The sequence below is a fragment of the Eriocheir sinensis genome, chromosome 60, assembly GCF_024679095.1.
Source record: "Eriocheir sinensis breed Jianghai 21 chromosome 60, ASM2467909v1, whole genome shotgun sequence".
In the NCBI taxonomy this organism is placed as follows: domain Eukaryota; kingdom Metazoa; phylum Arthropoda; class Malacostraca; order Decapoda; family Varunidae; genus Eriocheir; species Eriocheir sinensis.
In genome coordinates this window covers 6,854,211-6,868,691 of record NC_066568.1, presented here as the reverse complement: position 1 = coordinate 6,868,691, position 14,481 = coordinate 6,854,211, and the positions used below count along the sequence as shown (strand labels likewise).

Genomic DNA, 14,481 nt, shown 5'->3' with positions numbered 1-14,481 from the left:
CTGAGGCTGTTGTGGTACTGTGTGCTGGCTTCGGCCGTAGCATTCTCTTTCATCAAATTATAATTCCTTTTTTTAGGTTTACATGCCATTTTATTTCTCTGGTCATCCACGGTGGATCTACGGCCCCATTTACTCGCCTGGATTTCGTAGGCACTGTAGCCTTCTCTACTTGCAACAGCTTATCTTTGAAGACGTTCCACGCGTTGTCGATTGTATTGTCGGTGATGCCAAGTTGGTCCCAGGTCGTAGGGGGAAGCAGTGCACGGGCTAAGTTGAAATTTCCTTTTGTAATCTGGTATCACTGATGGATTATCTACGAGTTTGTGACATATGTTGATATTAAAACGGATTAAGTGGTGATCGCACCCATTAAGTTTCTCACCAACTGTACAGTCGCGAATGAGGTCTGGGTCGCTTACTAATACCAGATCCAGCAGATTGTTTTCTCTTGTTGGTTGAGTTACAACTTGAGTGAGGAACGAATCCTCCAACATTTCTAAAAGCCTGTTACCCTCTTGATCTCCAGTCATCAGTCCCCAGTCAATGTTAGGGCAATTAAAGTCCCCAATTATAATTGCTTCCTTGCTTTGTGTTAGAGAGTGAATCTCTTCGTAGAGGGCAGTGTCATCGGCTGCCTGTTGTTTCGGAGGCCTGTATACGGTTGCAAGTGTTAGTTTCTTGTTATTTGCGGTTATTTCCACATAGACAGAATCGTATTTCTCTGCGTCCTGTTTGTCTATTTTTATGGCAGGGAGTGTACTTTTTACGTAGCAAACTACTCCTCCTCCTTTCTTGTGCTTTCGACTTTTGTGGAAGCTTTCGTACCAGGGGGAATGACATTTCGGATTCTAGATGGGTAGAGTTGGCCCAAGTCTCTGTGATGGCTACCACATCTGGTTTCTCTGTTGCAATATACGCCCTAATTTCGTCCTTTTTGGGTATTAAACTACGTGCATTTGTGTACATGATAGAAATGTGGCCGTGACGAGTTGTACCAGTTCGCTTGTCGGAGGCGTGGTTAGTTACACAGTTTCTTGTGAGTCGCACTGACGCTACGGGTTGGTTGATCAAGGGCTGCCTTTGCCCCGTCCTCGCCCGCCGTTTTTTGAAAGGCTTTTCGAAAAGCTTTTCACTGCCTCGTCCAGAAGCCTCCCGAAACGCGCCGATCCAACCTCATTCAGATGTAGTCCATCGTTCCAAAACAAGTCTGGGCGCTCAAGGAAGTGGTGCCAGGCGTTTGTAAACGCCACGCCTTCGTCGTCACAAATTTCCTTCAGACTAGTATTGATGTTGCTCGCTTTGCTGTTGAAGCCGGCGTAAGCGCTGATTCTGGGTAGAATTCCAGAGACAATGACGTGAGGGACTTGGTCTTGTAACGCCGAATGACCTGACGGTATTTTGATAGTAGGGCCTGAGTTTGAGTAGACTGAACGTCATTTGTCCCGCGTGAATCAAATAAACTGTGTCTTCCTTCGCGAGTTCCGTGACAGCATCGACAGCTGAAGTAATGTCGTCCAGTTTGGCTCCCGGAATACAATAACGCCTCCGTCTCTGTATTCCTGCCGCAGAATTCCGTTAATTGACCTCTAACAGCGAGTCAAGTCTAACAGATGTTTTCAGCTTGTCTGTGCCCCGAAACTGTGTCTGATCTACGCAGACCACAGCAGGAAGAAAGAGGAGGAGGAGTAGGAGGAGGAAGAGAGAAGAAGAAGAGGAGGAAGAGGAGGAGGAGAAGGAGGAGGAGGAGGAGGAGGAGGAGGAGTCTTCGTCAGCTTATCTTCTTCCTTATAAGAATTATCTATTTTTTCTTCCTTCTTCCATTACCTTTTTTCATCCTTTATTTATTCCTTCCTTCCCTTCCTCTCTTCTTCCGTTCTTCACTCCTATCCATTCCTTCGTTAACTCCTATTTTCTTGTGTAACGATTCCTTCATATCTTGCTCTTTTATCATATTTTCCTTACTTCATTTTTTTTCAACATTTCTTTCTCTTTTCACGTTTGTTTCTTTTCTCTCTATGGTTGTTTCTATGTTTGTTTTCGTTTCTGTTTTCCCTTGCATTCCTTCCCTCCCTCCCTCCTCTTTTTATATTTTTCTAACTATAATCTTTGTTTTGTCGCATATTTCTCAGAACTCTCACATTCTTCCGTCTCTGTTTCTTTCCTTCTTACTTTCTCTCTCTTTTACTTTCATTATTTATTTGTTTACTAGCGAGTGAGGTTTGTTACCCTCGCTTTAGTAGGTTAGAGGAGATAGAAGCAGTAGCAGCAACAGTAGTAGTAGTAGTAGTAGTAGTAGTAGTAGTAGTAGTAGTAGTAGTAGTAGTAGTGGAAGTAGTAATAATAGTAATCGTTATACTTCAGTTATTCTTAGTTCTACTACTACTACTACTACTACTACTACTACTACTACTACTACTACTACAATCCTCTATAATACAAATACTATTATCATTATTATTTTTTATTATTTTTACCACTATTATTTCTATCATCATCATCATCATCATCATCATCATCATCAACTCTCGCCAGGTGATGAACGATAAAAGGAAGCAGGTAAAGGAACAGGTAGATAAATGTAAATGTAGAGGTCCATTTTTTTTCATCTCCTCTATTTCTTTCCTTTCTCCTTTTTTTTCTTTCCCTCTTTCCTCTTTTCACTATTTCGTTCTTTCTCTCCTTCTTTGTTTCTTTGTTTTTTTCTGTACTTCATTCCAACCATTCCTTCATTCTCTATTCCTCTTTTTTTTCTTATTATTTTCTTTCTTCTTGCTTTTTTTTTGTTTTTGTTTTTCCTTCCATCTCGTTCCCATCACGTTCATTTCGCCTTAATTTCATGTTCACTTCGGGAGTCACTTTCGTTTTCAGAAGAGAGATAAAGAGGCTCTGAGGTGCATTTCTGGAGGAGGAGGAGGAGGAGAAAAAAAAGAAGAAAAGAAGAACTAGAACAAGAATAAAAAAACAAGAAAAAGAACAAAAAAGTAAAAGAAAAGGTGTTGGAAGAGGAGGAGGAGGAGGAGGAGGAGGAGGAGGAGGAGAAAAGGAAGTTAAGAAGAAAGTTAAAAGAAGTAAATGAAATAAAAGTAAAGGAATAAAAAAGAACAATAGGAGCCAAAAGAAGAAGAAAGAAGAAGAAGAAGAAGAGGAAGAAGAAGAAGAAGAAGAAGAAGAAGAAGAAGAAGAAGAAGAAGAAGAAGAAGAGAAGGGTCGAAACAGATTACACTTATCCATTTCAAGAGAGAGAGAGAGAGAGAATAATGGCGACTTAACGTTAATACCAATTGCTTTTTCCTCTCCTTAACGTTCCTCTCGGCCCCAATTATCTTCTTTTTTTCCTCCCTCTCCCTTATTACTTCACAAATGTCTCTCTTATTTCGTCCGTAACCGCTTTTATTTGTCTTTTAACACCTTCAATTCGTCTATAACTCCTTTACTTCGCCTATAATTCCTTTACTCTCCCCCAAAACAGCTTCATTTCGTCTATAACTTCTTTACTTCGTCTGTAACTTCTTTACTTCGTCTATAACTTCTTTACTTCGTCTCTAACTTCTTTACTTCGTCTATAATCCCTTTACTCTCTCCCCAAACAGATTCATGTCGTCTACAACTTCTTTACCTCGTCTATAACTTTTTCAGACTTCCCGGACATCGTTATTTCATCTATGACTCCTTTGCTTTCTTCCAGACACTCTTATTTTGTCTTTCAACTCCTTTACTCTCCTCATTAACCCTTTATGATTCCCTTAATTTGACTTTTGATTGATTTATTACATCTTTAACTCCTTCTTTTTTTAACTGTAACATCTTTTTTATCATCTATTGCATCATTTTGTTCTACTCCAACGTTTATTTCTCTCTTATTTCTTTTAACACCTTCAAGTCGTCTATAACTTCTTTACTTCGTCTATAATTCTGTTACTCTCCCCCAAAACAGCTTCATGTCGTCTATAACTTCTTTACTTCGTCTATGATTCTTTTACTCTCCCCCAAAACAGCTTCATGTCGTCTATAACTTCTTTACTTCGTCTATAATTGTTTTACTCTCCCCCCAAAACAGCTTCATGTCGCCTATAACTTCTTTACTTCGTCTATGATTCTTTTACTCTCCCCCAAAACAGCTTCATGTCGTCTATAACTTCTTTACTTCGTCTATAATTCTTTTACTCTCCCCCAAAACAGCTTCATGTCGTCTATAACTTCTTTACTTCGTCTATAATTCTTTTACTCTCCCCCAAAACAGCTTCATGTCGTCTATAACTTCTTTACTTCGTCTATGATTCTTTTACTCTCCCCTAAAACAGCTTCATGTCGTCTATAACTTCTTTGCTTCGTCTATAATTCTTTTACTCTCCCCCAAAACAGCTTCATGTCGTCTATAACTTCTTTACTTCGTCTATGATTCTTTTACTCTCCCCTAAAACAGCTTCATGTCGTTTATAACTCCTTTGCCTCGGCTTTACCTTATTATATTTTCATTTCCTCTATTCCTTTCTTTTCTCCTCATCTTTCCCATATTCCCTCATATTCGTTATTTCCTTTATATTTCCTCTGCCTCACCCACTTTTACAGCCCCTCTCTTTTTCTTTTCCTTTTCAACTTTCCATCTTTTTCTCTTCTGTTGCCATATTTTTCCCATCCTTTCATCGTATCTTTTCTTCCTTTTCCTTCTTTTAACCTCTGTTCCAATTACTTGTATTATCATTATTTTTATATTATTTTTGAATAGGCCTACAAAATTTTCTTCACGTTTACTTTTCCATTATTTTTAGGTTTTTTTTTTCAAGTTTAGTTTTATTTTATTTTCTAGATTTACGTTATTTTTTCGTTACTTCTTATTCACACATCAGATAGGTATTGTTTTTTCTACTATTTTTTTTTGTTTGCTTTGCTTATCATTTACGTCATTTTGTATATATTTTATGTCGATATGAATGAAGAAATGGAAAGAAACAAAGAAGAAGCAGAAGTGAAAAGGGAAAATAGAAAAGTAGGAAAAGAGAAGCCCAAGAAGAAAAGACCGACGATGATGATGATATGGAAGAAAATGAAGAAAAAAACAAGAATAAAAACAGCAAGAAAAAGCACAACAACAACAACAACAACAAAATTAATAACAAAGAAAAAATAAAACAGAATGTGAAAAAAAATCATCAGGTGCAAAAAAAAAAAAATATAAGGAAACGAACAAAAATAGATAGAAAAAAAAAGATAAAAAGGAGAGAAAAAAATAAACAGCAATTAATTTACCACAAAAAGGAATAACAAAAATGATAAAACACTCGATTATACACAGGAAGAAAACACACACACACACACACACACACACACACACACACACACACACACACACACACACACACACACACACACACACACACACACACACACACACAGTAGGAATAAATAGTTGTTCATAAATTCTTAACACACACACACACACACACACACACACACACACACACACACACACACACACACACACACACACACACACACACACGGGAAGGTGGGCCATCCAGTTTATTTTGGGTTAACATGAAATCAATGTAAAAATATCGCGTATCACCGTTTCTCTCTCTCTCTCTATATATATATATACTCTCTCTCTCTCTCTCTCTCTCTCTCTCTCTCTCTCTCATTATACTGAGGTAAGAGGAGCGAAATCACTTCCGGCTTGGCACCTCCTCTTACTGTTTACATCTCCTCCTCCTCCTCTTCCTCCTCCTCCTCCTCCTCTTCCTCCTCCTCCTCCTCCTCCTCCTCCTCCCCAAGGCCGTGGTAGCCCCTAAAAGTTGCGTCTGGATGGGGAAGACTTTTTTTTCCTTCTCACACACACACTCTCTCTCTCTCTCTCTCTCTCTCTCTCTCTCTCTCTCTCTCTCTCTCTCTCTCTCTCTCTCTCTCTTTAATTTTACCTGGGTGAGTTCGTCTACCTGTCTGCCGCCTCACCTGCCTTGCTTTTAGACCTTTGTTTGTTTTCGCATTTCTTGAACTTTATTTTTTCCTAACATTTCTTGATCTTTACTTTTTTTCCCTCCCTTCAGTTCCCTTTCTCTTTTCCGCCTTCCATCTCCTCATCATTTCTTTGGCTTCCTCATATTCGCCTTCCTCTCTTTGTTTCATGTTCTTTCACCTTCATTCTGTGTTGTTTTCCTGTTTCTTTTCTCTTCTTTTCTCTTTTCCTTTCTCTCCTTAACTTTTCTCTCATTGCCCTCTTTCCTTTCCAATTTTCCTCATATTCGCCTCCCTCTCTTTGTTTCATGTTCTTTCACCTTCATTCTGTGTTGTTTTCCTGTTTCTTTTCTCTTTCCTTCTTCTTTCCTCTCCTTCTTTTCTTTACCTTTCTGTCAATGCCCTCTTTCCTTTCCCATTTTTTTCATTTTTTTTCATTTTATAATATTTTTTGAATGTATATATTTTTACCTCGGTTTTTTATATAATTTTTCTCACACTCTCTATATCTATTCGTTGCATATCTTTAGTTTTATCATCATTTTTTTTATTTATTCTTTCAGTTCTTACTTAGCTTCCCCTCTTTGTCTCATTTTCCTTTACTTTCATACCGTTTTCATTTCTCTTCCTTTTCATTTCTCGCTTCTTTTCTTCTCTTTTCCTCTCTTTTCTTTACCTTTCTATCATTTCCCTTTCTCCTCTCCCATATTCTGTCTTACTCTTTTTTCATTTCCTCTATTCCTTTCTCTTTTTCTCCTCATTTTTCCCATATTCCTTCATATTCCTTATTTCCTTTATACTTTCTCTGCCTCACGCATTTTAACATCCCCTCTCTTTTTCCTTTCCTTTTCAGCTTTCCATCTTTTTTCTCTTCTATTGCCATATTTTCTCCATCCTTTGATTTTCTTTTTTCCACCTTTCCCTTCTTTTAACCTCAGTTCCAATTTATACTTCCTTTGTTTCTCTTCTGCGTACTGGCGGGGAAATTCTAGGGAAGGTAAACTGTGGTAGCCCGGATGTCACGCTGGCTCTGTGTTCCGGGGTCTTCCCTTCTCCTATAATTCCTTCACCTTCTGTCTCTCCCCGGCATATGACAGATGTTGCGCCGACTAAACGAAACTTTCCTTTTCCGGGGTGACAGGTCTTCCCAACACAGACTGCGTATAGCGTATGCCCCCAACTTTACCTTACCTATTTATATAGTTATCCTTTCCCTCCCTTTTGTTCCCTCTCTCTTTTCTAATCCTATCTTCTCATATTTTTTTTTTTTTTTTTGCTTCCTCGTTCCTCTTTTGTCTTTTTTTCCTAACTGATTTTTTGTATTACTATATTATTTTGCACTTTATTTTATTTCCTTATTTTTATTTTTCTTTGTTCTGATGTTTTATTCTCAAAAATTCTCATCAGTATTTTCTTATCAGTGGTTTATTTGTCTTTCATCCTATTATTTTTCGTTCGTTTTTTATATATATTCTTAGCTTCTGTTTTCGTTTTTTGTTTTCTTTCTTTTGTATTAATATATTTTTATTTGTTTGATTTGGTATTTTCCTTACTATTTATTTTCCTTTTTTCCTTTATTTATTTTTTTCTGATCATTTTCGTTCGTTTTGGTATTTTTTTCGTTTTTGTTTTTTTTTACTTATTTTTTCTTTCCTTTCACCTTTTCTGTTCCTTAAGGGAGAAGAAAGGGAGGAAGGGAAGAAGGGAAGAAAGTAGACTCAAAGAAAAATAAATAACTAAGAGATAATAATAAACAATACGAGAGAGAGAGAGAGAGAGAGAGAGAGAGAGAGAGTCCATTAAAACCTTGCCGGGTACCGAGACAAACATTTCGAGACAGTTCAAGAGTGTGTTTCGAGGCTTCGTCCCCAGTGGGTTACGGGGGGAGAGAGAGAGAGAGAGAGAGAGAGAGAGAGAGAGAGAGAGAATGTTGTTTACTATCCAAGAATTCGAAAATATATAGGAGAGAGAGAGAGAGAGAGAGAGAGAGAGAGAGAGAGAGAAGCAACTAGCATATATTCATACCAAAACACATACAGACATTGAGTAATACCTACAGACAGACAGACAGACAGATGGACAGACAAACAAACAGTGAGAAAGGCAGTCGATGTAACAAACAAACAAACAAACAAACGTAGATGGGAAAACAAACATGCTAGTGGGCGAGAGAGAAAGAGACAGACAGACAGACAGACAGACTTACCAATTTTCACAATATTTCGTTTCTTCCCCCATTTCTCTTTTTCTATCTCTCCGTTTCTCTTTTTTTTCTCTGTTCTTCTCTTTCGTCACTTCATGTCTGTCCTTCTGAAACATAGGAGAGAAAAAAGAAAAAGTATATTAGTTAAGAACACGTATATGTTTTGAAATAGCTTTATAGTAATTGCCAATAGAAATACTGTCTTTGAAAATACATGTAGAATTCCTGTTTAGATTTCTTTATCAATACCATAGTCACCAACACCCTCACCACCATCACCATCACCACCACCACAACCATCATCACCACCAACAACAACAACAACACCACCACCACCACCACCACAGGAACTTGGAGTATATAAATAGTCGAACAAAGAAGAGGGAAGGAAGGAGGAAGGAAGAGAGGAGGAGGAGGAGGAGGAGGAGATGACGTAAAGGGAGGTGGAAGGTGGGAGGAGAAGGAAGAGAAGAAGGAAAATTTATAGGTAAAAAGGAAAAGATGAAGAGAAGGGAAAAGGAAATAAATAGAAAGAGGAGGAAGAGAAGAAAAAAGGGAAGAAAGGAAAAGAAAGGGTAGAAAAGGGATGAAAAGGGGAGGAAAAAAGATACTAGCAAAAATAGATAGTGAAGAAAACGACAAAAAAAAGAAAAATGGAAAATATGGAAGGAAAGGGAAGATTAAAGGAATGAGAAAGAGGAAGGGGAGAGGAGGAGGAGAAAGAGGAGAGTAAGGAAGGAGGAGATAAGGAGACGAAGGAACGAGGAGAATGAGGGAGAATGAGGGAAGGAAGGAGGAGGAGGAGGAGGAGGAGGAAGAGAATTGGAGAAAAAGACTGGGAAAGGAAAGCAAAAGAAGATAGGTTAGAGAAGGAAAGAGGAGAGAGAGGGATAGGAAAGGAAAGAAAAAGAAGATGGGAAAGGGAAGGAAAGAGGAGAATGAGGGATAGGAAAGAAAGGAAAGAGATGAATAGGGAGAGGAAGGGAGGAGGAGAAGAAGAGGAAGCAGAAGAGGAGGAGAGAGTGACACAGAGAGTAATATCATAAGTGACTTTATATTTTGAAAGAAGGTAAAAAAAATGAACAAAATATGGGTAAAGGGAAGATAGAGAGGGGAAGGGAAGAGGGTAGAGGAAGAGGAAGAGGGGAAGGGGAAGGAAGAGGAGAGGTGGAGGAAAGGGTGGAGGGGCTTCAATGCCTTCAAGGAAAGTGGTGGGTGGGCGTGCGTCGGCGTGGGCGTGGGCGTGGGTGACCTTGTATGGGGAAGAGGAGGAGGAGGAGCAGGAGGAAGTGTGGGAGGAAAGGGATATATGTTATGGCGGGAAATAAGGATGAGGAAAGGAAACGTCTGGCAGTGGATGTATGATGATGATGATGATGATGGTGTTGTTGATGATGATGTTAATGATAATGATGGTGATGAAGATGATGATGATGATCAAAAAAATATTAAAAAAACTGATGATGATAGTTGTGAAAATGATTAAAAAAATAGGGCAACACTGTGAAAGATTACCCGCATGCTGCCCAGACCTTCAGTCAACCCTGCTTCAGCGACTTCGGTCAAGAGGAGCACCGGGGCAGCATGGGCAAGCAAGAGTCATATATCACGGCAGCCACTATAAATAAAATTCTCCTGCTGGGGTCGTCGAGGAGACCCCTAAAGAAAGCCTACCAGCGGTACAGACAGCAACTAATATATATATATATATATATATATATATATATATATATATATATATATATATATATATATATATATATATATATATATGTATTTTTTTTTTCTTTTTTTTTTACTGCAAAGGAGAGAGTTCAAGAGCATAAAAAAAGAAAACAATAATAAAAAAAGCCCGCTACTTACTGCTCCTAAAAAGAGTACAGAGGAGTGGCCAAAAGAGAGGTCAATTTCGGGAGGAGGGTTGTCCTGATACCCTTCTCTTGAAAGAGTTCAAGTCGTAGGCAGGAGGAAATACAGATGAAGGAAAATTGTTCCAGAGTTTACCAGCGTGAGGGATGAGAGTGAAGATGCAGGTTAACTCACGCGTAAGGGGTTTGGACAGTATAGGGATGATATATATTCTAGTGATGTTGATTTTTGGCGACGATGATAAAAAAATATATTGATAATGAATTAAGTTATGGAGAAAAGAGAAAATTTTATAAAATAATAAAGAAGAGAAGGAACAAGAAAAGAAGAAAGAAAATGAAGAAGAAGAAGAAGAAGAAGAAGAAGAAGAAGAAGGTTCCACATCCAATCCTTTTTAAGTCTTCCTACCAAGCTTTCCTCTCTCCCTCTCTCTCCCTCACTCTCCCTCTCTCTCTCTCTCTCTCTCTCTCTCTCTCTCTCTCTCTCTCTCTCTCTCTCTCTCTCTCTCTCTCTCTCTCTCTCTCTCTCTCTCTCTCTCTCTCTCTCTCTCTCTCTCTCTCTCTCTCTCTCTCTCAAATTTATCGGCCAAGAGGTGCGTTGACCGAGGAGGAGGAGGAGGAGGAGGAGGAGGAGGAGGAAGAGGAAGAAGAAGATGGGATAAGATGTAAGAGAGAAGATTAGAGAATGAAGGGAATAGAGAAAAGGTAAAAGAATAGGACGAGGAGATAGATAAAGAGAAGGGAGGAGAGAGATAGAGAAAAGAGAAAGGAAATATAAAGAAATGAAAAAAGGAAAGGAATTAGGGAAAGGAAAGGAAGAATGGGAAAAAGAGTGAAGGAAAGGGAAAAGAGGAAAGAGAGAGGAAGGAAATATGAAGAAGAAAAGGAAGAAGAAAGAGGAAGAGAAGGAAAGGAGGAGAAGAGAGAGGAAAGGAATGATGAGAGGAAGAGAGAGGAGGAAAGGAAGGAAGAGAGAGAGAGAGAGAGAGAGAGAGAGAGAGAGAGAATCCACGATTATGCCACACCCATCCGTCCCTTCTTCCCCTCCTTTTTTCCCTTCCCTTCCCTCCCCTCTCCTTCTCTTCCTCCCTTCCTTCCCTCCATTCCTCCTTCCCTTCCCTTCCTTCCTTCCTTTCCTTCCATTTCCCTCCATTCCTCCTTCCTTCCTCCCCTTCCTTCCCCTCCATTCCTCCTCTTCCCTCCCTTTTCCTTCCCTACCTTCCTTCCCTTCCTTCCTTCCTTCCATTCCCCTCCATTCCCTCCCCTTCCCTTCTCTCCCCTTCTCTTCTCCTCCATTCCCTCCCCTTCACTCTCTTTCCCTCCCTTTCCCTTCCCTTCCCTTCCCTTCCCTTCCTTCCCCTTCCCTCTCCTGCCCTCCCCTTCCCTCCCCTCCCCTCCCTTACCTTTCCCTTCACTCAACACCTTTACTTCCACCTCTCCCCTTCGTCAACCCTTTCCTCTCCTTCCTTCCCTCTCCTTCCCTCCTCCCTTCATTTCTCTTCCCTCCCTTTCTCTCATTTTCTCTTCCCCTTCCTTCCACTTCCAGATGTCAACTCTTTCCCCTTACATCCCTTCCTTTTTTCTCCTCTTTTTTTTCCTTCCCCTCCCTTTCACTCCTATTCTTTCCCTCTCCTTCCCTTCCTTCTTCCCCCTTTCTTTTCCTCCTCTTCTTTCCCTTGCATTCCCTTCCTTCAGTCTCCCTTCCTTTTTTTCTCGCCTCTTCAGACCCTCCCTCTCTCTCTCTCTCTCTCTCTCTTTTTTTCCATTCCCCTTCTCTTCCCCCCACTCCCCTTCCCTTCCTCCCTTTCCTCCCCACACAGACGTCACCCCATTACCTCCCTTTCCATTTTTTCTCCTCTCCCTTCTCTCCCACCCCCTTTCCTCCCTCCTCTCCCTTCTTCCCATCTCTCATGCTTCTCTCCATTCCCTTTCCTCTTCTCCTCCTATTCCCCCACCCTTTCCTCCCTTCCCTCTTCCCTCAGACATTGCACCCATCCCTTCCCTCCTTCCCTCCCTTAGCCTCCCTTTCTCTTCCTTCCCCCCCATGTCTCCTTCCCCTTCCCTCCCTCGTCTTCTCCCTCCCACATATGCGAGACACCTGTGGCCCAAAAGATTGCAGATTTGCTTGTTGCCAGGTAGGAGGGGGAGGAGGAGGAGGAGGAGGAGGGGAAGGAGGAGATAAGAAGAAGAGGAGGAAGAGACCTTGATCAGTGAGGCATTAAAAGAAACGGGTTTAATGTCCTGTGTTACTATGTCTTCCTCCTCCTCCTCCTCCTCCTCTTCCTCCTCCTTCTCCTCTTCCTTGACCTTGGCGTCGTCTAATTAGCCCGAGGAACACCTGACTCAACACAAAACGCCTTATCCTGCAAAACACTGACTGGGAGGAGGAGGAGGAGGAGGAGGAAGAAGAAGAAGAAGAAGAAGAAGAAGAAGAAGAAGAAGAAGAAGAAGAAGAAGAAGAAGAAGAAGAAGAAGAAGAAGAAGAAAGGACGGAAGTGTGTATTTGAGGCTATTTAATTTTATGTTCATTTTTCTATTTTTTTTTCATTTCTTGCAGTTGTTCGATTTTAACTTATTTAGATATTTGGCAATGTTTCTCTTAATGGTTTTACTCAAATTGTAGTAAGCGCTTATCTATTTTACTTAGCTTTTTTTTTTTACTTTCTACACTTTTTACTTATACTTAACAAAATACTACTTTACTTCAATGCTGTCTTTTTTTCATATTTATCAGAATTTTTACTTGCAGATATTTTTTTTCTAGGGACTGTCTATTCGTATCATATATTATTTTTTTCATTATCATAATTATCATTTTAATGTTCTTTTGTTAAAATTTTGACAGCATTTTTATCATTGGTAGCGTTTTAATGATTACAGCGTTGGTATTAATACTGGCATTATTCTTGTTTATATTATTATTGATTATTTCTTTCTTTTTGTTTAACATTTCCTCGACGACCCCAAACCGTTAGCGGCGCGCGAATTTTATTTATAGTGGCTGCCGTGATGTGTGACGCTTGCCTGGCCATGCTGCCCCCCGGTGCTCCTCTTGAACGATGTCACTGAAGTTAGGATTGATTGAAGGTCTGGGCAGCACGTGGGTAATCTTCCGTCACTCGGCGATGGTAGAAAAATCAGTCTATCGGTGGGACTCGAACCTGGTCCACGCCCGCACGCCGACCACTCTGCCACCGCCTCCTCGATTACTGTTTTTATTCGCCAATATTTTTTTTTCCTTTATTAATTTTTTTTATTTAACTTTTTACTCTTTATCTCTACTTTTAACTTTCTTACTCTTTACGTTCTTTTTAGTTTTACCTCCTACTTTTTTATTGTTGTAACTCTTATTTTGCTCTATTCAGGTTTTCTTATGATTTTGTTTATGCGCTTTGCCTATTCGTATCACCTATTATTATTATTATTATTATTATTATTATTATTATTATTATTATTATTATTATTATTATTATTATTATTATTATTATTATTATTATTATTATTATTATTATTATTATTTTCATTATTATAATTGTTATTTTAATGTTCTGTTCTTTTAATATTGCCATTCTTATCATTGGTAGCATTAAAATGATTACAGCGTTGGTATTAATACTGGTGATATTTTTGTTTATATTATTACTGATTATTTCTTTCTTTCTCTTTAACATTTCCTTCCGCGCGACCTTGTGCGGAAGGAATGTGGTCGTTTCTCAAGCTGCTCAAAGAATGTTGTCCCCGGTGCTCTCGCCTTCTCGTCTCTTTTCTTTTTCTCTTTCTACTGAAGTAAAAGCTCACACTTCTACGGATTATGTTTTCCTCTCTGAACTTTGTATTTAATGATCTTTTTAATGCATTATTTTAGTTATCTCCAACTTTTCATGATGCTGCGTTTAGTACAATTTTCCTTTCATGCATCCTGTAATATGACTTAATATTCATTCAGTTTTACATCATTATTGTTATTATTTTTATTTTTTGTTATATTTTTCACATCAAAATTATCCTTGATTTTGTGTTTTATTTATGTTATATTATCTATTATGTTATTTTGTGTTTATGTATTTCTTACAATTACACTTACGCCTGCGTGGTGTAGTGGCTAGCGCACTTAACTACCTGCGTATCTACGGTCTTGGTTTCGAATCCTGGCTTGGGCAGTCTTGGGCAGTCTACCGCCCTGGCGTTCATCCCTGTTGATAAATGGGCACCTGGGGACACCTGGGGAAAGTACACAGTGGTAACCCAGGTGTTGCTCCTGCCCTGCGTCCCGGGGTGATGGGTTCCGGCCCGCCACAGCCTCAGGGGCCAATGGGACGTAGGTGAGCAACGCGCCCACGCCCAGCCGTGCCGCGTGCTGCCGGCCACAGTTTACCTTTACTGTTATACGCTTTCTGATTTTGTATTATTCTCTTTTTGTATTATTCTCTATTTGTATTATTCTCTTTTTGTATTATT

The 14,481-nt window shown here is 39.5% G+C and overlaps 1 protein-coding gene across 3 annotated transcripts in view; it reads right to left on the bottom strand.

Annotated features, from left to right (window-relative positions):
- LOC126985841 (uncharacterized) overlaps positions 1-14,481 on the bottom strand; it is a 70,690-nt gene that overhangs the window by 46,025 nt on the left and 10,184 nt on the right. For 2 of the 3 annotated variants that reach the window (XR_007739094.1, XM_050841295.1), the window contains exon 2: positions 8,159-8,262. Coding sequence is in view for 1 of the 3 variants with exons in the window: in XM_050841295.1 (XP_050697252.1) it covers positions 8,159-8,190 (32 nt within the window). In the remaining 2 variants the exon portion in view is untranslated. The remainder of the gene's footprint in view (positions 1-8,158; positions 8,263-14,481) is intronic. The other variant, XR_007739095.1, reaches the window with a different exon arrangement.